Genomic DNA, 25,839 nt, shown 5'->3' on the forward strand with positions numbered 1-25,839 from the left:
GGCGGGGGGCGGGGGGAGGAGTTACTGCTTAATGGGGACGGACGTTAAGTTTGGGAAAAGGGGAACGGTCTGCAGGTGGATGGGGGTGGTGACATGATGGGAATGCACTCAGTGCCACTACACTGTACACTTAAAATGGCTAAAACGGTAACTTTCAGATTACGTATAATTTACAATTTTTCTGAAACCAGGGGAAGGTCAGAGGCTTTGCTGGAATGACCACTCAAGCATGCGTGCTGTTTGGCCACTGGGCATGGCCAAAGCTGGTCAAGGCAGTGGCCCCGGGGCCAGCCAGACTGCGTGGGTGGGCTCTGAGCTCAGTGTGAGGCCACGGAGACCACTTCCTGGAGGCCAAGGCGAGCAGGAGGCCGGGAGTCCAGGCAGCTTTCCAACCTAAAGGGCTACTGCCCACCTGTGTGGACACCAGGAGCCGGGGAGACCCCGTGGGGCCTCATGAGACAAAACGAGGGGGTGGGCCCACTGGCCATGAAGCCCAGGGAAGGCAGCCTTGCCCCGAGGAAGGGAGAGGCAGACACGGCTAACAGCCCATGAAAAGCGGACACTTCCAGGAGCCACGGCCGCCCCGTCACTCCACGGAGACGCACAGCCCAGAGCGGTGACAGCGGGGAGCGCGACACCTTAGCTGGCGTGGATGGGAGCTTACACTGGATAATATGTCCGCTCTCACGAACACCAGCTCTCTCTTTCCCAGATAATTCTCTCACGTTCGACAAGGTGAATTAGGCCGAAGACAAGAAGAGGGCGGGCAAGAGGGACTGGGGACGAGTGGAGAGGGTGGCTAAAGCAGCCGGAGGTTCCAGACAGCACCTGCCCGCCCTCGGCACTCCCTGCTCTGCTGCGTCACTGTGCGGGGTCCTCACTGGGGCCACTGTCAGCTCCCCCCACCCCGCTGACCCCGCTGACCCCCCTGACCAGCTCTGTGACAGCAAAGACTTTAGCTCATGCGCCCTCTGCTCCAGCACCTTGGACGGCGCCCTGCATAGCTGCTGCTGCGCTCAGTACATATTTCTAAAGCGAATTAATAAGAGAAAGTCGAATGGATCTAGGCAGAGGCAGGCACGGTTGGGAATAGTTTTTTAGGGGAGTGAGATATTCACTCTGTGGGGGACCCTGTGCTAAGGCCTTTACAGCGCCCTCTCACTTTCCCCTCTCGCTGACCCCGATGCAGGGACGCCTTTCGTAGATGAGGAAAGTGAGGCTTCAGGGGTTGGGTGATGGGCCTAACGTTACCCACACAGTAAGTGAAAGGGCGGAGGTGTGACCCCAGGTCTCCAGCACGCCCCCCACCCCCCAGGACAGGAGTGACAGCGCAGGGCAGGGAGGCCAGTGGGGAAAACACAGGAGGAGTTCAGGAAACTGTAGGACAGAAGTGGCCTGGGAAGATGTCAGGGCCGGGACCAGGAGCGGCCAGGGAGGGAGAAGGGGCCAGAGGGCTCCTGACCTTTGCGCCCGTCCCTCTGGAAGTCCACGTGGCACCACTCGCCATCGTTGACCTTGCGGCTGGACGCCCGCAGCTTGATGCCTCCAGAGCCCATGTCCAGCAGGAGGTAGAGGTAGCCGTCCAACAGCTCCATGGCGAAGTAGTCGGCCCGCTGGGCAGCGCCGAGGCTGCCAGCCCCGGCCCCGGCCCCGGCCCGCCGGCCCTGGCTAAAGAGCAGCAGCCCGTTGGGCTCCGTGGTGCGGAAGTCTAGGGAGATGGAGCCAGTGCGTTTGGCGCTCCAGCGGGGCAGCGCCACGAAGGCCTCGGGACTCTCAAAGGTCACGGGGTCCAGGGCAGCCACGTCTTCACAGCGGAATGACAGGTCCCCCTGCAGCTTCATCTTGGGGTCCCCTTCCTTTGCCAGGCGGGACAGCTCCAGCTTGAAGTCATTATTCTTGTAGACCACCTGCAGGGAGGGGCAGGGCAGGAGACACGGAGCCGCTGGGGCCTGGCCCTCCTGCCCTGCCACCCAGCCCTGGGGGCCCTGCTCCGCTCCACCAGACCACTGGCGTGGCCTTTGTTCTAGAACCACACACAGAGGCTGTGAACAAGCCACTCCCCTGCCCCCGGCTCTCGGTCCTGCCTTCCTGCCCAGCTCTACAGTGACGCCCGTTCGTCACAAGGGCCAGTCAGGGCCACCACCTGGTTGACATTTCCCAGTTCTCCAAGCCTCTTAGTCTGCACTCCCCTCTGCTCCTCACACCCCCCTTAAGGAGTAGGTGCTCGTTTTACAGATGAGCAAACGAAGAGTAGGCCAGGTCAGGGGACTGGCCAGGGTCACAGAGCAGAGAGCAGAAGAGCTGGGACCCAGCCACAGGGGCGGAGGCCTCACATCCAGCAGCTGCCTTGAGGGTCCCCTGAGCGGACGGGGCTTCCGAGGCCAAGGCCGTGAGAGAGAAGCCTCTGGACGGAGCCGACGGCCTCGGGTTTTGAAAAGAGAAGGACCAGAAGCACAGAGACCGGGCGGCTGGCCCGCGCAGACCCCATCACAGGGGCGGCGAGCGTTCAGGGCGCGCAGCCCTCCCGGCCCCACTCACGTCCTTGAGGCAGCCCATGAAGTTGTTGCTGACGGGCGAGCCCGGCAGGTCCGCGGTGTTGGGGCTGCCCCCGATGTAGAAGAAGTCGTCGGAGCCCAGCATGGTGTAGTCCTCCTGCGTGTAGCCTGTGGTGGTCAGGATCCCGTCCACCGAGATGGTCACCTGCCCAGCCCAGGGCGGGAGGGGGAGAGACAAGGAGACAACCGGCATCAACTCCCTGGGGAGAGTCGAGGGCTGGGCAAGGGAGGGGCCAGGGGGCAGTGGGGGAGGGGGCCGGACCCCCCATTTTTATGTCTGCTTGTCTCGGAGGAGGAACAGTGGGGGGAGCGGGGGGAGGGGGAGAAGGAGGCAGCACAAGATTGGATGGTCTCAGGGTGGGCTCAGGCCTGCCCCGTGCCCAGCTCAGCAGGCAGAGGCCTGAGGGTGCTGGAGCGCTCCCCCAGAACCAGTTCCTGGAAGTGGCTCCAAATGGAAGTGGGAACCCCAGGTCAGGGCTCCAGGATGGGGGATGTGAAGGGCACCCTCATGCCCCTCCTCCTGAAGGTGCTCCTGGACCTGCATGCGATTGGCAGGGACCCAGTCCCCGCCCTTCTTGGTGGCTCCAACTCCCCTGCAGCTCCCCCTCCGGGCGCTGAGGGGTCTTCCAGCCTCAGCCAGTAGGGCGGTGGCAGTGAGCAAGGGCGTGAGGAACTAGAACGGAGATATTCCTGGAGCCTTGGAGCCTGGGGGGAGGGAGGGAGGGGCAGGGACAGAGCATCCTTCAGGGCCGATGCCCACTACGCCCCTTTCCTGAGTCTCTTTACGCCCAGATCCCTCTACTCGGGTCACCCTCTGTCTCCCAAGGAGCGGGCGGTACTGCACCTACTCATCAGCCTGCCCTTCTCTCTTCGCCTTCCCCACTGATGCCACCATCACACTCTAGGGAGCCGGCCGGGTTAGAGAGCAGAGGGGACAGGGCTAACCTCAGGATGCCTTGACTGTGGGCTGGAAAGTCAGGCAGAAACTCAAGGATGGGGAGCGCCTGGTGCTCCAAGGAGGTGAGAAGGGGCAGCCGTGGCCTGGGGGAAGCAGTGACCTTGTGGGGGTGGCAATGCAGGGAACTCTCAGACTACCCCCTCCCCAGGCCAATGTCGAACTTGGCCCCTGGAAAGTCCATAGGGCAGAGTCGAGGTCTGTGGGACCACGAGACACCCCCCCCCCGTCCCCATCCCCCACTCCAGGAAGGCCGTGGTTTAGGATGGTCAGCTGGGAAATGCGGGCAGTCACCCCACTTCCCACTCCCCTAAAGTGTTTTAGCACCCCCTTTTCCAGCAAAGTCTGGAGATTGGGGCCTTCTGGTCCCACCTGTATCAGTCCACCTGCACAGGCCACCAGCCACCTTCCAGGGACTGGTCTCCAGAGTCCATGGTCATGGGGCAGGCGTGGTGTTAGGAACTCCTAAGGGACATGAGCAGAAGGGAGCAAGGGGAACTACCCCACAGGACCCCCGGACCCCTACTGCTGAGCTGGAGCCCTCCAGTGGGGGGGGGGCTGAGCAAAACCAGGGCGCAGGGGCCCCCTCCTGGGGACCATCAAACCTTGTGCTGGAGGAACTAGGTTCAAGGGCAGATGATAAGGGGTATCTCTGCGGGAGGGAAGGTGTGAAAGCTTTTGGGTCTTGTTTGGAGGGGAGCGCTGGTCATTATTGTTTATTTCTTCTTCCCTCCATCCCACCCAAGGCTGGGAAGTGGGGGTCTGGGTGGAAAAGGGAAGGGTCAAAGTATTAGTCACAAAAACATGCAGACAAGGTTAGACCGGGCAGAGGGGCTGGAGGGAGGGGAGGAGGGGACTGGGCTGAAAGGGTGGAAAAGACAGGGCGGGGTGGCAGGTGAAGGGGTCTCCCTGGGACAAACTCTGTTCCCTCCTGCCCTCCACCTGCACTTCGGAACTGGGCCACTAGCTAGTTCCTGAGCCTACACCTGGTCACCCCAAACAGACAGTCAGCTCCTGAAGATGGGACCCGGCCCGGCCGGCGTGGCTCAGTGATTGACCTATGAACCTAGGAGGTCACGGTTCAATGCCCGGTCAGGGCACATGGCCGGGTTGCGGGCTCCATGCAGGAGGCAGCCAATCAATGATTCTCTCTCAACATTGATGTTTCTCTCTCTCTCTCCCTCTCCCTCTCCCTCCCTCCCTGAAATCAATAAAACAATTTTTTTTTAATTAAAAAAGAATGGGCGCCCTAACCAGTTTGGTTCAGTGGCTAGAGCGTTGGCCTGCGGACTTAAGGGCCCCAGGTTTGATTCCGGTCAAGGGCATGTACCTTGGTTTCAGGCACATCCCCAGTAGGGGGCATGCAGGAGGCGGCTGATCAATGTTTCTAACTCTCTATCCCTCTCCCTTCCTCTCTGTAAAAAATCAATAAAAAATATATTTAAAAAAAAAAAAATGGGCACCTGGCCTGACATGTCCCTGTAGCCCCCTAATCCCAGCCAGGCCCAGGGACACATCACAGTCACTGAAGGCGAACACCAAGCCACCGCAGGAGTCAGGGCCACGGCCTGTGTGCCACCTGTCCGTCCTATGCCTCGGGGGCCTTTGGTGGGCAGGGCCTGTCATCCCAGACTGCTCTAACCAGGCACCCCTGTTTCAGGGGGTGGGGGGCGGGCAGGGCCTGCCCAGCCCCAAAGCTCCCCAGGAAGAGGCTCGTCTGGCCCCGTCAGTACACTCCGTTCCCAGCCCGCCCAGCCACTGCACTGTCCCCCTCCCCTGCCCTGGAAGCCGGGCGGCATCTTCCTCCCTCTGTGGGCTTTCTTGGGCCCAGTCCCTTGGGCCAGCTCACCTGCCTTTGCCCTCAGAATTATAAGGACCTGACTGGGGGGCGGGGGCTCCTCAACTCCCCTGCAGACGGGGTACAAATCTGACCTTGCCCCACAGCCTTATGCAAATCGCTGCCACGCGGTGCCCCCTGGTAGAAGAGGGTGGCCTTAATCACCCTCCTATCTGTGCCCCAAATTCACAACTATTTTTGTGGAGCAGCCCCGGCCCAGGGAGTGGAGGAGAGGGTAGGAGGGTGGGGAGCATCAGGAGATGCACGGAGGAAGGGGGGCAGCCTGGGGGGGGGGAGTAGAGGAAGTGGGGCGGGCGCTGGTGGAAAGGAAGCCAAGGGCAGGGGATGGAGGAAAGGTCTCTGGGGAAGGCAAGGAGGGAGATGACAGATTAGTAAACCCAACTGTTTCCTCAGACAAATCAAAGTCCAGACACAAAAATGGTGGGTTTGTTAGTAAAAGCAGGAAACAGGGGACTCAGTCCCCTGTCCCCCTCCACCCTGGGGGTTCAGGATGCCCCTGCCCCCCAGCCCCCCCGCACAGCTTCTGGAAGGGGTAGGGCCGGCGGAGAGGAGGGCAGGGGGGCATGCCACACAGAACAGCCACTGCATCGAGGGCACATGCGGGTTAGAGGGCCAGGGTGGGGCCGGGCCCAGCAGGAGACGAGAGAGCACAGCCACGTGAGAAGGCATGCTGGCCAGGCCGGGGAGATAGGGGGAAGCAGAGATGGAGGCAAAAGAGCTGAGGGGTACAGGAAGGAGACGCTTCCTTCCAGCAGAGGAGGGGAGAGGGGCCCCACTAGGACAGATCCCTGTGGGCTGAGAAAGAAAAGGAAGGGACATGAGACTCAGACCTTCCCCACCAGAGGGTGGCCCAGGCGCTCCGCCCACCCCCCCACACCACTCATCACAGACCCCAGACACACCTGCTCACACACACCTCCCACTGACGGCAGAGGGGGACGTCTCCACAGGCCATTTCCAACCAGCATCCTTTCCATCAGCAGGACCACGGCCAGGGCCCCAAGACACAGCAGACTCGGCACCCAACCCAGACCACCCGCTCAGCCAGTCCACTCCACACAGACAGGCGGGCCTGAGCGGGGCTGAGGAGGCCCGAAGGAAGGAGCCACAGCTCTGCCCCAAAGCCAGGCCCTGCCAGGGAGCAGAGCGGGGAGCACAGAAGACACAGGAACCCAGCGCCCAGCAGCCCAGCCCCAGCTCCACTCCCCAGGAGCAGGGAGGGTGGCTAGAGGTGCTACAAGGGATGGGCTACCGGCTGGGTGGGCTCTCCACCCTCCCCACTGACCTCACCTTCCTCTGCTTGGCTCCCTGCACGTAGGCAGACTGGTAGGATGTAAAACCAGGCCCTGGCCACAAATGCCCCCTCCCCCAGGGCCATGCCCCAGGAAGGCAGGCCAGGCAGAGCCTTTCTCAGCTCCCTGCTGTGATCACAGAGTCCCCAATCTCCCGGACGGGGGCTCATTGGGGGGAAAATAGGACGGAGTGAGGGCACGTGTTTTGAATGGTGGGTGGGCTGAATGGGCCTTGAGGAGTCAGGAAGCCCCGTGATGGTGTAGGCAAAACTGAATCATTGAACACTTGATTTTTCTGGGAGATGCCATTTCTGTGTCATCAGGTCCTCAAGGGCTCACTCGGAACTGACGGGGTGGGGCCAGAGTGAGGCCGGGGAGGGTGTCAGAGGGAGGTGTGCAGGCCTGCTGCATGCTGACGGTTAGCCATCTGTCTGGGGTGGGGAGAAGCTAAAGAGAGAGACTGGTTGGAAAGACCCCCAGGAGGATGGCCCAGCAGCAGGTACAGCCCCACAGTGCGTCCTGGCATCTGGATCTGAAAAAGCTGAGGGACAGAAATCCTGAGTCCTTCAGCCTCCACCGTTTTCTAAAACAATCTGTCCTTCCTCTCTGACTCTCAGCTGTCAAAGGGCTTTAACAGCTCCCACCACTCGCCCTCCTCCCAGGCTGACTCTGCGGCTCACACGAGACAACCGAAACGAAAGCCCTGGAATCTTCCACAACCGGCTTTCTCTGGGCCTATTTTCCCATCTGCTAATTGGGAGTAATCTCTGCCTGCAATCTAGACAGTCATGGAGTTTAAATGATATTCAAAAAGTGAGAGCTATTTCGAGGAACCAGAGCCCCTGGCATATGTACAAAGAACTATTATTATTTTTACAAGAAAACTTCCATCGGCCCGACCACAACTAATCCAAACCTCTCAACTGGTTCACCCTCTCCCCCAGGAAGGAATGTTCAAATAACAAGAAAAGAGTTAATAAAAGTAAATACGGAACTAGCGGAGCCGGGCTGAGGAACGCCCGGGAATCAGAACAGGGAACCCTGTCTCTCGGGGACCTGTCCTCCGGCTCCAGTCTTCCCTGAAAAATCCGGTCCCTGGGACAGATTTATTGGGGTTTACAAGGCTACTCAGGCTCCCCGATCCCCGACAGCGATGCTGGCGCTGGGGAGCACAGCCCTCGGAGACGAGACTTGAGCCAGGGGGGAACCACACGGGGCTCTTTGCTTCGTAACCAGCTTACGCACCCCGTCTCTCCTCCTCCCAGACCCAATTCCTGAGGCATTCTGGGGTTTCCCGCAGTTGCTTTAAGACTAGGTCCTAAGGGGATGGGAATAGGGTCTCCGGTGGGGGAGCAAGCGCACTCTCCGGGGTTTGCTGTGGGAAGGGAACTGCATCCTTACAAAGCACCCCTGCCCTGGCAACACCGAGACGCTCAGTTAGCGTTTTATAAGCTTCATAAAGTTACCGGTCCCTTTAAGGAGCACACGGGCTTTCGCCTGCCTTACCCCTGCTGACCTTCCACGGACCCCAGGAAACAGGCCACGCAGGTGTGTCGTCAGCCCGTTGGGTGACTGAGCTTTAGCCCAGGTCACATGGTCCATTTTTAACTGAACTGAGACTGGAAGGGGGTCTGCAGGCCCTCACCCTCAGGTGGCTTCCCCAGGTGCCGGGTGCTGCGTGCTGCCGGGCTGACCCCACCTCCCTGTCCCTGGGAAGCGCTGTAAAGAGAGGTCCTGACAGGGACTCGGAGGCCGGCCTGGGGAGCGGCAGCAGCTAAACCTGGAGCAGCAGCTGGGAACAGACTGGGAGGGGTGGTGTTGGGACCACGAGTGGCTCTATTTGAACGTGGAACGGCTGGGCGTGACCAGATGAGACCTCTGCTTGGGGAGAGCTAGGGTGGCCATAGCCAGGGGCACCGGCTCAGGGGCGAGCAGAGGAAACACAGACCTGAGAGGTAGGGCCCCCTGGGGAGGTGGGGGAGCCTCTCAGGTTGGGAGCCTAGTTATCCTGCTTCCCTCCCTGCCAGCCTGCCAGCCACACAGACCTGGGAGGCCGGGAAGGCCAGGCATCTGCCCCACGCAGCGTGGGCCCCGTGGGAGCAGACACGTCCACCGGAGGGTCGCCAGGCTGGAGCTCAATCACTCTGCATTATTAATAGGCAATGACTAACCGCCTGCCACCGAAGAGCCCAGACCTGGCAGGCAGGAGGGAATCCCAGGGGATGGCGCAGCAGGCCCTGCAGGCACACACGCAAGGCGGCCTGCTCCTGCCCCCACACCGCCGCCACCCAGAGCCCTCTCCAGGCTCAACACACACACAGTCACACGGCCCCGGCTCACACCGGCACGTACACATGGAGAGTCACCAGCAGAATCTCACAAACACAGCGTACAGTCTCCCACTGACACCCTCCATGACACACCAACATTTACACACACTCGCACCCACACACCAACGCACACCAGCTGCATTTATCCAGACACCCACACCCACACTCACGGGGACTGAGTCCAACCCAAACAGAGGAGCTTGGTGACAACCACCCCAACTTTACCCCCGCTGGGCCTCCTCCTCTCGCCCCGCAACAGGGAAGGAAGCAGCCCCGGGCAGAGGCCATGCTGGACAGGCAGGGGACAGAGGGGGAGAGAGATGGAGGGGAAGGAAGACAGTGTGAACACAGTGTTAGTCAGAGCAGCAGAGCTGGGGGGACTGGACGCTGTCCCTGGTGCGGGGAAAGACCATTCGTGCCATGCAGAATGTGGGGAAGGCGGGACCAGGAACCCGCAAGGTTGAGAAGCGAGGGTAGGGATGTCACCTCTTCCCTGGCAGCCAGCGTGGGGCCCCAAACTGGTATGCACTGGTGCCTTGAAGGAGCAATCTGGACTGGTCCCAGGCTGCTGTGCACCTCCCAGGCCACGTCTGCCCCCCTCGGGGAGCCTGCCCCGCTGGCTGCCACTGGAGGTCTCACCCCAGCCCCCTCCTCCAACTCAAGGGGCCTGTCCAGGAGTGACAGTGAGCAGAGCGGAGCATGTCATGGGATGGTGTTTTCCATGGATTTTCAGGAGACCAAGAAAGAAACTAAATCAGAGAGAGAGAGAAAAAAAAAAAACAAGGGAGGGGGGAAATGAACAAAACAAAGCAATAGAAATAAGCAGCCTGGCATCGGGGCTGGTCTGACCAGAGCCAATGGGCATGGCCTGCCCCAGGCCCCTCTGGCCAGGAATCTGAATTCAGGAGTCAGGGGGTTAGGGCAGGGACAGGCCAAATTCCTCGATTTCCATTTGTCTTTTGGATTTGAGTTTGGACCAAAAAAGAAACAAAAGGGAAGGAGGAAAACTAAAGGAGAAGCAAAAATCTAAAGGTTGTCCAGGACGCAGAAAAAGGAAGGCAAAACAACCAAAATCAAACAGGGGGAGGAAACAAAAGAGGGAGAATCGAACAGTTAAAAAAACCCACGGCAAACCAAACGGTAAGACAATTAGAGTGATATCTACCAGATAATGCAGTTTGTTTACCATAGCGTGTCCAATCCCTGCGTGCTTCACCGGAGATATGGGGGAGGGGCGGGGGTCAAAGAAAACAAAACAACGGAGACGACAACAAAAGAACAGAACGAAAGAAAAGAACAATAAAATGACCAACTGTGAAACTCAAGGAAGGAGGAGAAATACATGCCCATATATAGCTGGTGGTTTGTTCAGACCCTCCCACCTTAGGATGGGAAGGAGAAATCAAACACACACAGAAATTAAATCCCTCCTTCTCCCAGTCCGCCCCCACCCCTCCTCTGGATACCTCTCCCCCATCCCCTCCCGGAGGAAGAGCCTGCTGTGGAGAAGGGGAACAGTTAAAGACCTTGGTTAGTAGAGAAGAAAACAACAAAAGAACTGGACCGAGAAAGCAAAGACTTAAAAATGGCCGACATTCCGCAGATGAGACAAAGGTTAGTTCAGTCTTTCACTCATACCTTGCCCCACCTGTCCCTGCCCATCCCTTGGTCCCCTGGGTTATAAGCGTGTTAGTAACACACACAGAGTCGGCAAGGGGGGTTTTCCAACAGAGGGTGAAAGAGGGCAGGCAGGGGGTTAAGAAGCAGACCCATTTATGCAGTATTAGTACATCCTTCTGGCTGAAATGTTAGGACGTTGAGGGAAAGGAAGGGAGGGGAGCAAGGGGTGTGAGAACGGGATGGACTATTGACTTAGGTCATGGACGGGTGGGTTGGTTGGCTAACTGGTCAACCAGATGGCTTTCCGGAGAACTGGCTAAAGAGCAAGTTGGTTCTGGCCAACTGGCTGACCAATGACCATGTTGAGTTAATGGGTTAACTGTTTGGAGGTGGGCCAGCTGGCTGTCAGGCTGGGAGAAGGGTGGCCAACACCCCTAGAGAATCACAGGAGTGGCGAGAATGAGAGGTGGTTTCATTTGGGGACACAGGGAAGGGTTCCCAAGGGGTGTAGGAAGGGATATGGTTGTCTGCTTTTCCTGGGGATGGAGGTCAGGCAGATAGATCCAGGGAACCACGGGGAGGGGCAGCTCCTCATTTTTTCTTTTTCTTTTTTTTTTTTTTTTGTCTGTTTCTCCTCCTTGAGAAAGGAAGAGAGAGTGAGCTGTCACCAAAATGAGAATGAGGAAAAGGAAACCTTGCCCTCCATGGGCTGGCAGAGGGCTCACTCTCAAATCATATCTAATCATCCCAAACCCCTCCCTCCCCTTCCCCTCTCCCACCCATAGCTGACTCCTCCTTCCAGCCTAACTTGACTTTGCAGAGCCCACACTCCCCAAAAGTCCCCCACGTTCTTCAATCACCCCACCCCCAGTTCTCTTATGCTCCTCTTGGCAGACCCCCCTCTCAGAATTAAGTACCCACCACCGCCGCCCCTGAGCCTCCACTGCCCACAGCCAGAACCGGAAATTCACCCCCTCCACACCGCATACCTCTAACATCCCTGCTCCTCCCTCAGCTAGAAACCAGCTTCTTCTATGCCCACATTCATTCTCTCTTCTCCTGGCCAAAGACGGCAGCAACCACGGCCTTGGAAATCACCCTGGTCTGTCGGGGGGAGATGTCAAGGGGGCCGAGGCAGCTTCACGTACAGCATCGGGTGGGGGGACACCACTGCTTGATGTCCATTAAACACCAAACTGCACGCCCGAGAGGGTGGTTGTGAGAAGGAAAAGTATCCCAGGGACAGATCATTAGAGAGTTATGGTAACCAGTGGGCACAGGGCTAATTCAGTAACACAATTAATAAGGGCCTCGCGTAATTAAAAATAACAGAATTCAATATTTAGCAGCTAGAAGTGCTGAATAACCAATATTAATTGTCAGTGAGCAGAGCAGTTTACGGACGAGAATCTAACTGCACGGCAGAGGCTGGAGCGCGGGGAGAGCGGGCGATGCCAGGGCCGGTGCTATCAGATGGCAGGACTGTCGTGAAGCCAAGACACCAACTAGTCAGAGTGAGGAGCCAGCTTCAGGGCAGCTAAACAATTGCACCCAAACAAGGGAAGAGTTGCCTGGGGTCCCGGCACTAGTCCAGCGAGGCAGAGAAGAGGCATTGGAGGCGAGATGCAACTGCTACTCTTTTTGAATTGGAACTGGTTGTGGAAACTAAAATTAAAAGTTTCCAACTTTCATGGACAACTTCCCTTATAGCAAATAGAAGAGCAAATTCAGAAGCAAGATTAAGACGGAAGAAATGTGCCCGGCTGGCATGGCTCAGTGGTTGAGCGTTGACCTATGAACCAGGAGGTCACAGTTCGATTCCAGTCAGGGCGCATGCCCAGGGTGCGGGCTCCATCCCCAGTGTGGAGTGTGCAGGAGGCAGCCAATCGATGATTCTCTCTCATCATGGATGTTTCTCTCTCTCCCTCTCCCTTCCTCTCTGACATCAATAAAAATATACTTTAAAAAAAGAAAGAAAAGAGGGAAGAGATGTGAGTTCAGAGCCTGGGCCTTCCAGTAAGGTGTCCAGGGATCCAGGCTTCTCTGAAAGGTTGGAGCAGGTGACAGGGGCCCCTCTAGACTCAGGGATTGGGATCCAGAACCCAGTTATGGAGATGGTGCCAGAGGGGGCAATTATGGGCAAACCCTGGAGTGGAGCTCCCACTGGAACCCATTCCTGGAGGCCAGTGACATGGCAACCTGTGCCTTCCCAAATGGAGGCACCCAGAGAGCTGAACCTCAGACTAAGTGGGCAGGGAAGGGTTTTCCCACGCACAGAACCAGCACAGGAGCCCAGAATGGGCAGGAGCCCGGGAACGGCAGCTCGATGAGGGAGGACGCCGAGTCACAGAGGGGAGAAGTCGGTCATTGCAGCACGTGCTAACTTCTCATGGCCAAGGGCCTTTGCACAAAACTACACCCCGTCTGCACCTTGAACTCTGAGTGTAGCCCCAGCGCTTCAAGAAAGCCACGAGGGGGATTACACACAAAAATCACAAAGGCGGCATGAAGGCAACCTCTGTGGAGCTCGAGCAAGAAAAACTCAGGACAAAGCAAAGAGGCGCCCGCTCCACGCGGAGCTGACAGGGGCCTGCTCTCCGAGAGGCAGGTGGAACATTCTGATGGCTTCAAGATTTGAGAATCACCGAGAGTGGCAGAACCACAAGACAGACTACAGCCGCCCTCGCATTCTGCACCAGTGACAGCACCAGGCAGAGGCCTGAGTGGCTGTGGAGTCGGACGACTTCCGTGCCAACACTTCCTAACTGGCTCATTGGCCAAGGATGCCCTCCTTGGTAACAAGGGAGTACCTCCCACTCACAGGGTTGTTAGAAAACTCAGTGAGATTCGAAAGAGAAACCAGACCCTTGAACTCGAGGGCTGGCAGAGGAGGACGGTGGTAAGAGGGGCAGGGTCGGCGGGAAGTCAGAGCAGAGCGGGGGCGGGAGCCTTCCTCCTGGCTCTGGGAAGCGAGTGGGAGTCTTTCCCAGAGGGCGAGGGGTAGTTCGAGGCTCGTACGAAATAGATCTGCGGGGTCCTCTGGTCCGAAACTCACCAACTGCCTTCAAGAAAGAGCCCAAGTGAACCAGGGGGGAAAAAACCTAGAAAAACAACTGAAGAGACTCATAGTTGCTGACATTGAGCCCTCAAGGAGCTGACCACCTGGAAATAGAGAAAAGCAATGAACGCGAACAGTGCCCACACAGGCGGAATGTGATGGTGGCGCCAGGACATGGCCAAGAACAGACTGGTGGGGCGGGAGGACGAAGGAAGCTCGGGGAGAAGGTGGCATGTAGGCCAGGCCCGAAGGGGTGAGGGCCCCACAGCGACAGTGGTGGCAGAGAGCCTGTGCTCGAGGGGCCAGGCCTGTGCTCTCGGGGTCACCTCGGTCAGCAAAGGCTCACTTTGCCGATGAGGAGCTGCACGGAGAGGTAAACTTGCCTCCGGGTCTGGAACTAGTGGCGGAGCTGAGCTTGGAACCCAGCCTGCCTGAATCAAGCCCCTGCCCTGGGATTTCTCGGGGCAGAAAGGAGGGTGAAGGGGGCTGTTGGTGGGAGCACTGTGGGAACACAGCGGGAGCTGGGGAGCCTCGCAGACGGAGTGCCCAGAGCGGCACAGTTAGATCCTATGACAGCCTGTGAGCTGCCAGAGAAGAAGATGGCCCGGGGGCGGAAGGTGCGGGAGGGAGCCCCAAATGCCTAGAGGACCCTATTTCGGGGGGACTGTCTCCTTGGGGCCCGGAAGCTCCTGGAAATCTCCGCACTGAGAAGCAGCCTTGGGAGCTGGGCAGGGAGGCGCCATGTGATGCGTTGGGAGCCAGCTTGTCGTCCACATTGGGTGCTGGCTAATGATGAAGTGGGTTTGCACTGGTGGGCGGTGGGGGAGGAATACGGGCTATGGGAGGAGAGTGGAAGCAGCATTAAACTAGACCTTGGGGAATTCTCAAAGGTAATCATTCCTGCAAAGATCCCCAGGAGACACCTCCGGTCACAGTGGCCTCAGGCGGGGTTCGAAGGGAGAGGAAGGCAGGAGCAGGCGCTGTCTCAGCCAGGCCGCCCCCATCCCAGCGCTGTGCCCTAGGGGCCTCCTGATGATCCCAGGGCGGATTATCTATTTGAGGGGAAAGGGGGGAAGACCTGCCTCCTTCCCGTCTTTGGAGCTGGCTTCTCACCCAAAAGCTGGGAAGGCAGGCCCCTTGGTGTTGGTCCTGGGGCCCGCCCTCCCCGCTCTGGCCTCCTAACCACTTGGGGAAGCCGGTGTTCCCAGCCCTGCCTGGACCCCGGACGGGAGGCAGAGGTCACCTCTTACACAGCCTCCCGTCCTTGCTCCTGCCCACAAAACCTGGGAGACAGGACACTGGTTTAAAACCACCCGCCCCCAACCCTCCACCACCCCTCAGATCCTAAGGGGTTTCCAAACCGAGGACACGGCCTCCCGGGTGTGTTTCTCCACCCGGCCCTGCTGACACTGGGCCCATCCTCCCCTGCAGTGGGGCTGCCCTGTGCACTGGGGGACAGCAGCATCCGGCCTCTGCCCCCTCGATGCCAGTAGCACCGTCTCCGAGCTGTGACAACCCCAAAGGTCTCAGACGTTGCCAAGTGTCTCCTCCAGCGAGAGCCACTACTCTAGGGACAGCAGGACCCAGTAACGTCTCAGAAGCCCCGGGAGATTCGCATTCGAAGGGCCTGGTGAGAATGGACTCACCTCAGGCGAGGCCTTGGCTGAAGGGAATGACCTGAGAGCCCAGCCCCGAGGCTGACCTTCCCCGGTGGCCAGTCACCAGAAAGGGGTGTACCTCGCTTTATGGACGTGGTCTAGAGTCAAAAAGCACCCCCAGAAGCCCTTCTTAAAAGGGTCTCTGGATCACGGTCTTTAAGCAGAGACCCCTGTGGCCCGGAGGCCCGTGTTCCAGGCAGCGTGGCTGCCTCCGCCCTGCCCCGTCTGGTCGAACAGGCGGGGGAGTCGCTTCCACCAGCTACCAGCTTGGACCCACGACTCTGAGCCCAGGAAGAGGCTGCCGTGGCCGCCCTCTACACCCGGTGCTGCTGAGCCCAGGCTCAGCCCCTCCGTGCTCCCCCTCCCTCGCCACGCTCTCCCTCCTCTCCATGTCTCTAGTTCCCAGAACGTGTGACGTTTCTACCACGCAGCTCTACGTGCAGGGTCTTGCCCAGTCGCTCGGTCCCCCTCCCCTCCCCCCCGCCCCCGTCACTTCTAGAGCTGGGGGGCGGGGAGGCAGGGGCCGTGCCTTTTCCCTCCGCACCCAATGCAGACACAAGAGGTGGGTTTGGCCAAACGATGCACAGAGAGGGACTCTGAGCTCGCAGGGTCTTCCTGCCAGAGGCAGTCCCAGTGACAGCACTGGTCCTGGGGAAAGAAAGCGCCAAAGGCAGCTCCTCCTCACACATGTCCTATGTGCAGTACATGTGTGCGGCGTGTAAAGGTATGACAAGTGTACCTGACACGCTCAGGTTTGCTCACACAGTGGTGGCACACAGGACACACCTCTGACCCGGTCAGGGACTGCTGTGCCATGAAGAGGGCACTGCACCGAGGAGGAGTGCCCGCTGGGCACGTCAGCCCACAGAGCACAGGCGCACTAAGAATCGGGCCGACCGCAAGAGGCAGCGGAGGCCGGGAAGGAACCGAGGAGAGCGCACAGGGAGGGAGGATCTGCAGGAGGAGGACCCCCGGGAGGATCCCGTGAGGCCGTCACTCCCCGAAGAGGACCAGGTAAGAAGAGTGAGAGGTCGGCCGGAATCCGACCCCACGGACGAGCCTTTCGAGGGAGGAAGGGGAGGAGAAGGAGCGGGAGGACGATGCTGAAGAGGAGAAACCACGAGGGTTGGCCGCCACACAGCCAGAGCCAGGAAGTCCAGGCGCTGACTAGCAAGAGCAGGCTGTGGCCCGGCAGAGAGCGCCTGGGGGGGAGAGATACGCTGTGCTGGCGTCACTCGGTGCGGGAGGCGGAGCTGGAAACGCTTCACCACCATCAGCTACAGGGAAAGTGGACCCGAGAGAGGCCGGCCAAAGCCTGGCCCCCGAGTGAGCAGGGAAGGAGAGGGAGGTGGAGGCAGGTGCACAGCGGCCTCTCCGGCTGGCACAGGCTGTGGTGTGGCCCCTCTATGCGGCGGGAACGTCTAGGGCTGGAAACAAGCCAGGGGGGCCGCTGTCAAGCAGAAGCCTGGCCAGAGAGGGCCCACCTGTCCCAGCCACCCTGCGCCTCGCCAGGGGCAAAGCGGCCGCCGCCAAGAGGACCGAGCTGATGCCCACGAAGGCCCAGGGTGCGCCTGGGAGCAGGAGCTGAGCGGACACTGCAGAGAGGAGCCTGTCCTGCCTGCAGGGGGCGACCCGAGAGTCTCCTCTGAGCTCCTGCCCAGGTGAGCCGTGGGAGGCAGCCATGGACTTCGCCATAGGAGATGGCCATGGACCCTGGGAGAGCTGGGCTCCTCTGGAGGGACTGGAAGGGAAAGAGTAGGCAGTGCGCTGCCCAGAGGAGACGCGGGACCAAGCTCCTGTCCTCTCCCTCACGCAGCTGCTGCACCTCCGCTGTGCTCCGCCCGTCCCTGCCTTCCTAGAGCGGCCCCCTGGGAGCAGGCCGCACTGTGCCCCACACACACCTCGGCTGTCGGCTGTCGGCTGTGCCTTTCCGCCCAGTGTCGGGACACCACCGCTGCTCCACAGGCCAGCGTCTCCCTACCTCGGGGCCTTTCTGCCAGGCCCCTGATTCTTAACCCCAGCCCTTCCCTGCCCCTCGGACTCCTGCCCTTGGCGAGGCCTTGGCTGAAGGGAATGACCCGAGAGCACAGCGTCTCTCCAGCGCCTCCCTAGCTCCACTCCCCGGTCCTGGAAGCTACTGCCCGCTGCTGCCACACCCCTGGGCGCTCCCAGTGCCGAGCCTTGCCCTGCAGCCCCACGCCTTGACGCCCTGCCCTGGTGCCTGGCACCCACGCTCCCATGCTGCCCCACACAGCGGGCCCTGGCCTTCCTCCTGCTCCCCCTACCTGGCGCAGGTTTCGGGTAACCCGGACGTCGTGCCAGGCGTTGTCGTTGAACTTGCCGTTGACGGGTTCCACGAGGGCCTCGAAGGCGCCCGAGCCCAGGTTGATGACCAGCCAGACGGCCCCCGACTTGAGGGACAGGTTGACGTAGTCGGCCGACTTGCCCGTGTGCAGCATCAGCCCATTGCGCTGCAGGGTGCGGAAGGCCAGCGTGATCTCGTCCGTGCTGCTCTGGATCGGGTTGTGGGACAGGTCGTAGCAGAAGAACTCGTTGCCTTTGAAGGTCGCCACAAACTCCTCCTTGCCTGGACGCCGGGTGTGGGGAGAGGGGAGAGGCTGAGTCGGGCAAGGTGTGCCAGGCCGCCCTGCTCCCCTCCAGCAGCCCAGGCCCCGTGGCGACTGCCAGCTCTAGGTCCTCCTCCCTCCGGGGCTGGCCACCCTCCTCTCCCGCCCTGTCACCTCTGCTGTCAGCCAGCTCCCTGCCCCTTTCCTCAGCAGGAGGCTGCTAAGTGGTTCTCACACTGACAGCTGACAATTAAGCTGCCACGGGCCAGGCAAAGCAGACTCCTCGCTGTCTCCTCCCCACAGCCTTCCGTCAGCCCCTCCCCCTCGCGGAGGGATGTGGAGACCCAGGAGGTTCCACCTGACCTCCCCCCACTCCCCCCCTCCCGGGCGTGCCTGCCCTACGCTGGGAGCCCGTCTCCTGAGAGCAGCCCCCCCACACACACCCCTGCCTCTCCTGGTGAAGGTGCTCACTCTCAGCCCAGGGGCCTTTCAGGCCTCACCATTAGGGAGCTGCTAGGAGGCCTGCTGTGCAGCAAGAGAGAGAAGAATGGGGAAGCGGTGTGGTGGGGGCACAGGGGAGGACACACGGGAAGGCAATGCCAGTGATGGGGATGTGCACCAGGTAGCGGCAGGCCATGGGCAGGGCTTACCCGGTGGCTATCATGCCAGCTCTCACCCCACCCCAGCTTCCTACTCGACCTCAGAGGGCAGCACATAGGGGCCCTTAGGCAGACAGCCTCTGGGGCCCCCGAGGATGGGTGTGAGACCCCACAGGCCAGGCAGGTGGCTAGGGGTGAAAGTGCAAGGGCAGGCCTGGCTCTCTTGGGTGTGCGTGTACATGTGTGTATGCGTGTGCATGTGTGTGAGTGTGTGTGTGTGTGTGTGTGTGTGTGTGTGTGTGAGCATGCGCACACAGATCTCTTTCCACGGCACTTTTTAAGCAGAAGCAAAAAACACTGGAGAGCCTTAGGGATGTTTTGCGTTCTCTAAGTGGGTGACGAGTGAGAGGTCAACGACTCGGTGGAAGGAAGTTGGGGTCCAAGCCCCACAGCTTCACAAGCCAGAGCCCACGCGGAGGGTAGAGAAGGGGACATGGAGGCAGGGAGAGCAGAGAACCTGGACCCTGACAGTGACTCCTTCCCCTCCTGGCAAACAGCGGGCCCCGCCCACCGCACAGGAACGAGAATGCGGCACAAGGCCTTACGGAGTGGAGTGTGGAGTGCAGGGGGTCCTCCGCCCGGCCCAGGTCTGGCAGGAGCGAGGCACAGGGCTGGGGGCACGCAGGCCCTCGTGAGGCACCTGCTGGGCCAGGCCACAGCGGCAGGCACCACGTGCGAGTCAGGGCTCTCTGGGTGCACTTTCTGCTGACGCCCCTCCCCTGCACACAACAGCCCCGCTTCTCTCCGCCCGCCCGCCCGGGCAGGCTGCCCGCAGACTCTGTCCTCGCTGCCTCCGGATGCCAAAGCACCAGCTGCCGCCCCAGCGCCTGGCACCGCACCTCCTGCAGCTGGCGGGGCCCAGTTTCCTGAGGCCACAGGGCAGCGAGGCTGGTGAGGACACGGGCACATGGGGACAGTGGAAACCTGCTCTGCCTACCTGGGGGCTCCAGTGGGGAGCTCAGAGAGAATAAAGGGGAGGAGTCAAGCGGAGACAGAAGGGGAAGGTGGGGAGGGAGGCCAGGAGCGGGGAGAAAGAGGGACCATCGGGACAGAAAGGAAATGGTGGCAGCTCGGAGTGCTGAGGGAGCCGGAGGTGAGAGTGAAGTGTCTGAATAAAGACAAGGCGCACACTGGGAGGGGACGGGGACGGGGATGGGAAGGGGGCCAGCGAGGAAAGGGGGACAGCGACCTCCAGGGAATGGCAGCCAGGCTTTCTCTGGACTTGACTGCTTCCATGGCAACCAGGCCCGCTGCCTGGGCACCGGCGGGGTGGGCCCGGGGGGCTCAAGGACCAGAGAAGGGATGTGTTTGACCTTGGGTTTGCCACACAGACTAGTCCCTCCCAGGAGCCAGGCCTTCCCTCCCACTCCCTCACCTTCACTGCAGTCACAGAGAATATCCATAAAGGGAGTGTCAAGCAGAAAAAAAGGAAAGAATAAGGCAACACATGCAAAAGCGATTGGACAGAACAAAAGAGGCCAGTGAAAAGGAGAGAGGCGGCCTGGGGCCGGACCACGCGGCCAGGCCAGGGCCCAGCCGAGAAACAGGCCAGGCCTCGCCGCCTCCCGCTCTCCTCGGGTCTCCTAGGAGAGGAGGCATGATCTGCACTCCCAGTGCAGCCCCAGACCCCCGAAGGCCCGGACCAGCCAGAGGGCGCCTGAAAGGATTTGAGGAGAGGGACGGAAAAGAGCCGAGCCAGTGTGGACAGGAAACCTCAGGACGGTGGGAAGGACAGGGAGAGACCCTGAGCGGGGAGGAGGGCAGCCGGACCTCAAAGGGTTTTGTGGGGGACTCTCAGGGTAAGGATGCGGAGGCTGCCAGGTCTGGGAGGAGCAAGACCTGAAGCACCAGGGGGCGCTCGCCCCCATCTCACAGCCCAGACCATCCCTAAACTACAACTCCCAGCAGCGCCTGAACAACAAGCTGAGCTCCTAAATGCGGCTGGCACAGGAGGGGGCGGGGGGGGCGGCAGTCACCCCAGGCACAGGAAGGGGGGAGTCACCCCAGGCACAGGAAAGGGGGGAGTGGCTGATGCCTGTTTATCTCCCAGGCCAGGGGTGTGGAGCCCACCAGTGTCCCAGGTCAAGCTGACTGTGCCTAGAGACCGGCTGTGGTCCTGGATTTCTGAGCCACAAGAGGGACAGAGCGGCTGCCTCCTTTCCAGCCCAGCCCAGCCCAGAGCCTTCCTCCGAGAAGGTCTCCGGCCCCCTGGCCCCTCCCACTCGCCAGCACCACAGCTGTCTGTTCTGCGCATTTGGCACCTGCTGCCTGGTAACACCTTGTCCCGCTCCCCGGAGAGGAAGTGCGATGCGAGAAAGACCTGGGCACGAACGCGGGCTCGTCCACGGGCGCTGTGACCTCGGCCCAGAGGCAGCATCTCTGAGCCCCAGCTTCCTCCCTGGACAGAGGAGCTCATCAGGGCCCACCTCGCAGGTTGCCGTGGGCGCTCGGAAGAGAACAGATGGGCGCGACTTCCTAAACTGTGAACCGCTCCACAAATAAACGCCTCCTGTGCTGGCATGTGCGGTTCCGTGTGCGCGTGCGCGCCCTCTCTCTCTGGATCAACGAGTAATTAACTCCTCCGGACAAAGTCTGCACTTTGCATGTACTTTGCATGTCCCACGCTGTGTTATACTTATTTGTTAGAATGTCAACGAGCCCCTGGAGGACGGAGACCATTCTCCCACTTAGAATCCAGGTGCTGAGCGCACGCCTGCTCCTGTGCCCGGCGCGGGGGGAAGGCTGGGGCGCACAAATGGACACCCCCAAGCGCTGTCCTCGGGAGCGCCTTCTAGCGAGGGAGGCAAACAGGCCGAGTGACAGTGAGACGAGCGATATAAGGGGCGTGTGGCCAGGGGAATACCAAGGTGTCTGGGTGCACACGCGGGGCAGTTCGGGGCGACTTCCGGGTGGACGGCCTGGCTGCTTTTCCCAGAGTCAGCTGAAAGAGACACCAACTAGCTGGGGGAGAGGGCGGGATGGCGGCCATCCAGGCCGACGGAACAGCGTGTAGCAAAGAGCACGGACAGGACTCGCTAGCCCAGTCCTTGGCACCCACTGGCGTTCCCGGAGGGGCTGCAAAAGTGCCCCGCAAACTTCTTAGGAAGGAGAACCTCTTAAGAGAGGCAGCCTCAGTGCTTAAAACCTGCAGCCCAAGACCGGCTCAGGGGCCCCGTCTGGGGGAGGGGGGGTGGGGGGGAGGGGGAGGGGGACGTTTTGGTGACAGATTCCTCCTCTGTAAACCCCGGGCAATGAGCTCTTCCTTCCACAAAGGGTCGTGGAGACTCATTTAGGTGACACATGGGATACATACGTACTATAAATGCCACATCTGCAAACCACACTTAGATGATTAACTGGGGGGGGGGGGCGGGTTACCCCACTGCCTGGTCCACCAGAGAAACATACTCCAGCAATGAGTCTGAACAACGGCCACAAAAAGACATCTGGGTGCTAGACAGAGGTCACCGGGACAGCTGAGCTTTGGGGAAGGAACGGAGGTTTGCGGCCCTCCACACCAGGGCAGGTCCTGGGGGAGCGGGCCCAGCCGTCCCCGTGGGCCTCAGAGCGGGCACACCTTTGCCCACTAACTCCCCCCCCCCCCCCCGCCACGGGAAGTGCAGTTTGCCTGCAGGGGGCAAGGGCTGGGCTCTCTGGGGCCCGTGGGGTCACTGACCTTTTGTCGGCTGGTGCACATCACCGGCTCCTCCTCTCCCGGCCCCCCCCTCGGAGAACAGTAAGGACCCTACTGGAGAAGCAGAATTGGGGAGTCAGGCACAGGGGGCTACCCAGCCAGTCCCACCCCAGCCTCGGGTGGCGGAGGGCCCTCTCCAGGGCAGAGGTCCTCTCCAGGGCCTGGAGGGACAAGTTCGGGGCAAGGGGAGATGCTCTGGGGACCCACTTGCTTTGGGGCCTCCAGGGAAAGAGCCTGTTGACAGACCGAGACCCCAGAAACGCCCTCAGACTCATGACCACCAGCTTCTGCCCTTTTCCCAGGAGTGAGGAGGCGGCGGAGAGGCAGAGGCCTCGGGCTGGTTCCGGGGCCTGTGCCAGCGCCATGCGCACAGGCCGGCCCTCAGCGCCCAGAGGCCCTGCGCTCCGCCGCCGACTCCTGGCTCTCTCTCCTCCCCGCTCTGGATCTTCGCTCTCACCCTCGCTGCTGGGTCAGAGTTCACGCTCTTCGACACGATGGAAAGCCTGACACAGGCCCCCTTCCTCCAAAACTCCCCAAGGCACATGCCACACCCCTCCTCTGACCCTTGCCCATCCTCCAGGCAACCCTGGCTCTCTGTCTACACCTGCTTCATGCCAGTTAGACTGTGGGCATCACGGGGGCAGGACCATGGTTGCTGTTCGTACACTGTCCCTCCGTTGTGTCCTCAGAGGGCTGTGCACACCAAGGGAGGTCCTGACTAGCTGGGGCTCCTGCTTAGCGGGGAGCCCTTTCCCAGGGGTCCTCCTTGCCCTGGGCCACCCGGCTTGTGAGGCCCCACAGGCACGTGTTGCTATGCCTGGGTGCCAGGCCAGCTTAAGCTCTCCACCTACCCCTGCCGCCAACTTGTGTGCCTAGTGCCCGGCTCCCGGGCACCCATACCTTGCCAGGCCCCATGGGATGAGGGGAACTCAAGAATGGAATTTAAAAGTCCCTTATTCCCACCCCAGTCACAAAGCCCCAGAGCTAAAGCTAGACTAACACCTGAACCGTGGATCTCCCGGGGAGGGGCGATCTTTCGGCTTTCGTCTATGACCAAGGTGGGCCACAGCCAGCACCCCCAGAACCAGGCACTGACAGGCAAGAAGGATGTAAGTGAACCAACCAGGTCCTGACTCCCCACCTGGGATTTCCTCTGTCCTAACATTTCTTGCCATAATGTGGCATCCCTGCAGGAGTCCCAGGCCCCTACCTCCCAGACCTAAATCCATCCCAAATTCCAGATCTGAGCCTCCGCCTTCGTCCACAGGCCTCTCCTGCCTCGCTCTATGGGAGATGAGCCCAGCAGAGGACTGCCCCGGGCAGGGAGCGGTGCCCAGAAGGCCACGAGCTCGAGAGAGTCGTGACAGGAGGCCTGGGAGGTCCTGGCTGGCAGGGGCCACGGTCGGACGCCTGGGCTCTGCCCCAGGTGCTAACCGCCAGGGCTTGTTGGAATGGCAGGGGCTCGGCTGAGGCTACAAATAGATGCGCAGCCCCAACAGCAGCGCCCATTAGCCGGTGTGACCACTTCCCCGCTCCGGCCTCAATGTCCTCCTCTGTTCAACAGAGTCAAGGGACGTTCAAAGGACACAGGGGTGAAGGCCTGCAGGGGGACAGCTGTGGAAAGGGGGACCCCACGCCCGGGCTCCCCTACTTTCCCACTCACTCCATCGTGGGCACAGGGGGCATCCCACAGCAGCAGGGGGCGGGGACGAGATGCCTAAAATCCTTTCTCCAGCCCCTGCTTTTCTCTTTGTATTTGGATGGACAGAGAAGAAAGAATGGCCAGAATGAGTGGAAGGAAACAAAATGCAACCATGAGAGAGAGAGAAAGCAAGACACACCACCAGGAAAACGCAAAAGGGGTGACTGGAGACAACGGCAGGAGTTCAAACATCTCTTGATGTCAGAAACCAAGGTGAGATGCGGGCGATGGCGTGTGGGGGGGAGGCGGGGGAGGGGAGGGCACAGACACGGACAAACCCCCACCCCCACCCAGCACCCCGAAAAAAATAAATAAAGACATGGCAGAGGAAGGGGATGGGAAGGCAAGGAAGGGGGGCAGATGGAGGAGGGGAAGGAGCACAGGGGAGGAGCAGCAGATCCAGGCGCAGGTGGGGGCAATCCAGTCCAATCCAAAGCAAACCAGAACTTCAAACCATACCTTCGCTGTTTAACGTCAGGTGAGCCGGACCTTGGAGAGAGGAAGGAGAGAAAGAAAGAAAGGAAAAACAAAACAAAAAGAAGAAGGAGAGAAAGAAAAGGGGAAAGAAACAAAGAAAACACGAGTCATCAAAATCAGCCAGAGGGGAGAAAAAGCTTTTGCTGCCACAATTTAAAAACCCTTTTTAACTTGTGACAGACATCGGGGGAGAGCCCCCAGCCCAGGAGCTGAGGAAAGGGGCCCGATGCCGGAACAGAGGGTGGAGGGCATGAGAGGGGCAGAGAGAGGGGGTGAGGGTGCAGGCGGAGCCAGAGGGAGATGGGGCAGGGAGTCGCTGCGGCGGGAGAGGAGATTTTGGTTTCTTTTTTTCATTCTTGCCGGAAAAAAAAAGGAAAAGGAGGAGAAGCAAGAGGCTGGGAGGGCTGCTTTTTCCTTTTTCTTTTTTTCTTTTTTTTTTTCTTCCGGGAGACGGAGAGAAAAAAAAACGGTCAACGAGAAAAACGATTCGGATGGAGGAGAAAATAAAACACGACACAAAAATCAAAGCCACCTGGAGAGAGAGAGAGTGTCCTGTTAGCGTGGGATTGAGTGGGCAAGGGGGACCTCCACCCGCCCCACCCCCATCCCTGTCACCCCTGTGATCCTGGCGGAGGAGGGGAAGAGGGAGCCCCCACAAAAGTGAGCTTTGGGAAGGCATCTGTCCAGGTCCAGTTCCAGTCCCCCCGCCCCCCTGCCGCCGCCCAGCTGCTCCTCCCACACCCTCTATGGACAGCGGGCACCCACACACCTGGCTTCTATAAGGAACTGGGGTTTGGGGGACAGAGTGAGTGTACAAGCAGGTGGGAGGAAACAGGATCTAGAGCAGTGGTTCTCAACCTTCTGGCCCTTTAAATACAGTTCCTCATGTTGTGACCCAACCATAAAATTATTTTCGTTGCGCCAAAACCGGTTTGGCTCAGTGGATAGAGCGTTGGCCTGCGGACTGAAGGGTCCGAGGTTCGATTCCAGTCAAGGGCATGTACCTGGGTTGCGGGCACATCCCCAGTGGGAGATGTGCAGGAGGCAGCTGATCGATGTTTCTCTCTCATCGATGTTTCTAACTCTCTATCCCTCTCCCTTCCTCTCTGTGAAAAATCAATAAAATATATTTAAAAAAAATTATTTTCGTTGCTACTTCATAACTGTCATGTTGCTACTGTTATGAATCGTCATGTAAATATCTGATATGCAGGATGGTCTTAGGCGACCCCTGTGAAAGGGTCGTTCGACCGCCAAAGGGGTCGCGACCCACAGGCTGAGAACCGCTGGGCTAGAGAGACCCTGGAGCCAGGCCAGGGCTGGGGATTCTTCCACAGGGAGGACCAAGGGCTGGGGCCAGCGCTCTCCGACAGCCAAGACCTTGGCAGAAGGCCGGTCTGAGAGGTCAAACCCG

General features: G+C 60.0%; 1 protein-coding gene across 3 annotated transcripts in view; it reads right to left on the minus strand.

Moving 5' to 3' along the window:
• Positions 1 to 25,839, minus strand: part of NRXN2 (neurexin 2) — a 96,873-nt gene that overhangs the window by 54,842 nt on the left and 16,192 nt on the right. Inside the window, exons 3-8 of one of the 3 annotated variants that reach the window (XM_081099782.1) lie at positions 24,408 to 24,437; positions 22,229 to 22,300; positions 17,612 to 17,913; positions 10,177 to 10,200; positions 2,539 to 2,700; positions 1,463 to 1,907 (exon numbers count right to left, since the gene is read on the minus strand). In XM_081099782.1, coding sequence (XP_080955908.1) covers positions 1,463 to 1,907; positions 2,539 to 2,700; positions 10,177 to 10,200; positions 17,612 to 17,913; positions 22,229 to 22,300; positions 24,408 to 24,437 — 1,035 coding nt within the window. Of the gene's footprint in view, positions 1 to 1,462; positions 1,908 to 2,538; positions 2,701 to 10,155; positions 10,201 to 17,611; positions 17,914 to 22,228; positions 22,301 to 24,407; positions 24,438 to 25,839 lie in introns of all 3 variants that reach the window. The other 2 variants (XM_081099781.1, XM_081099783.1) reach the window with 2 other exon arrangements.

Source organism: Myotis nattereri (assembly GCF_964212035.1).
Source record: "Myotis nattereri genome assembly, chromosome: 9".
Taxonomy (NCBI): domain Eukaryota; kingdom Metazoa; phylum Chordata; class Mammalia; order Chiroptera; family Vespertilionidae; genus Myotis; species Myotis nattereri.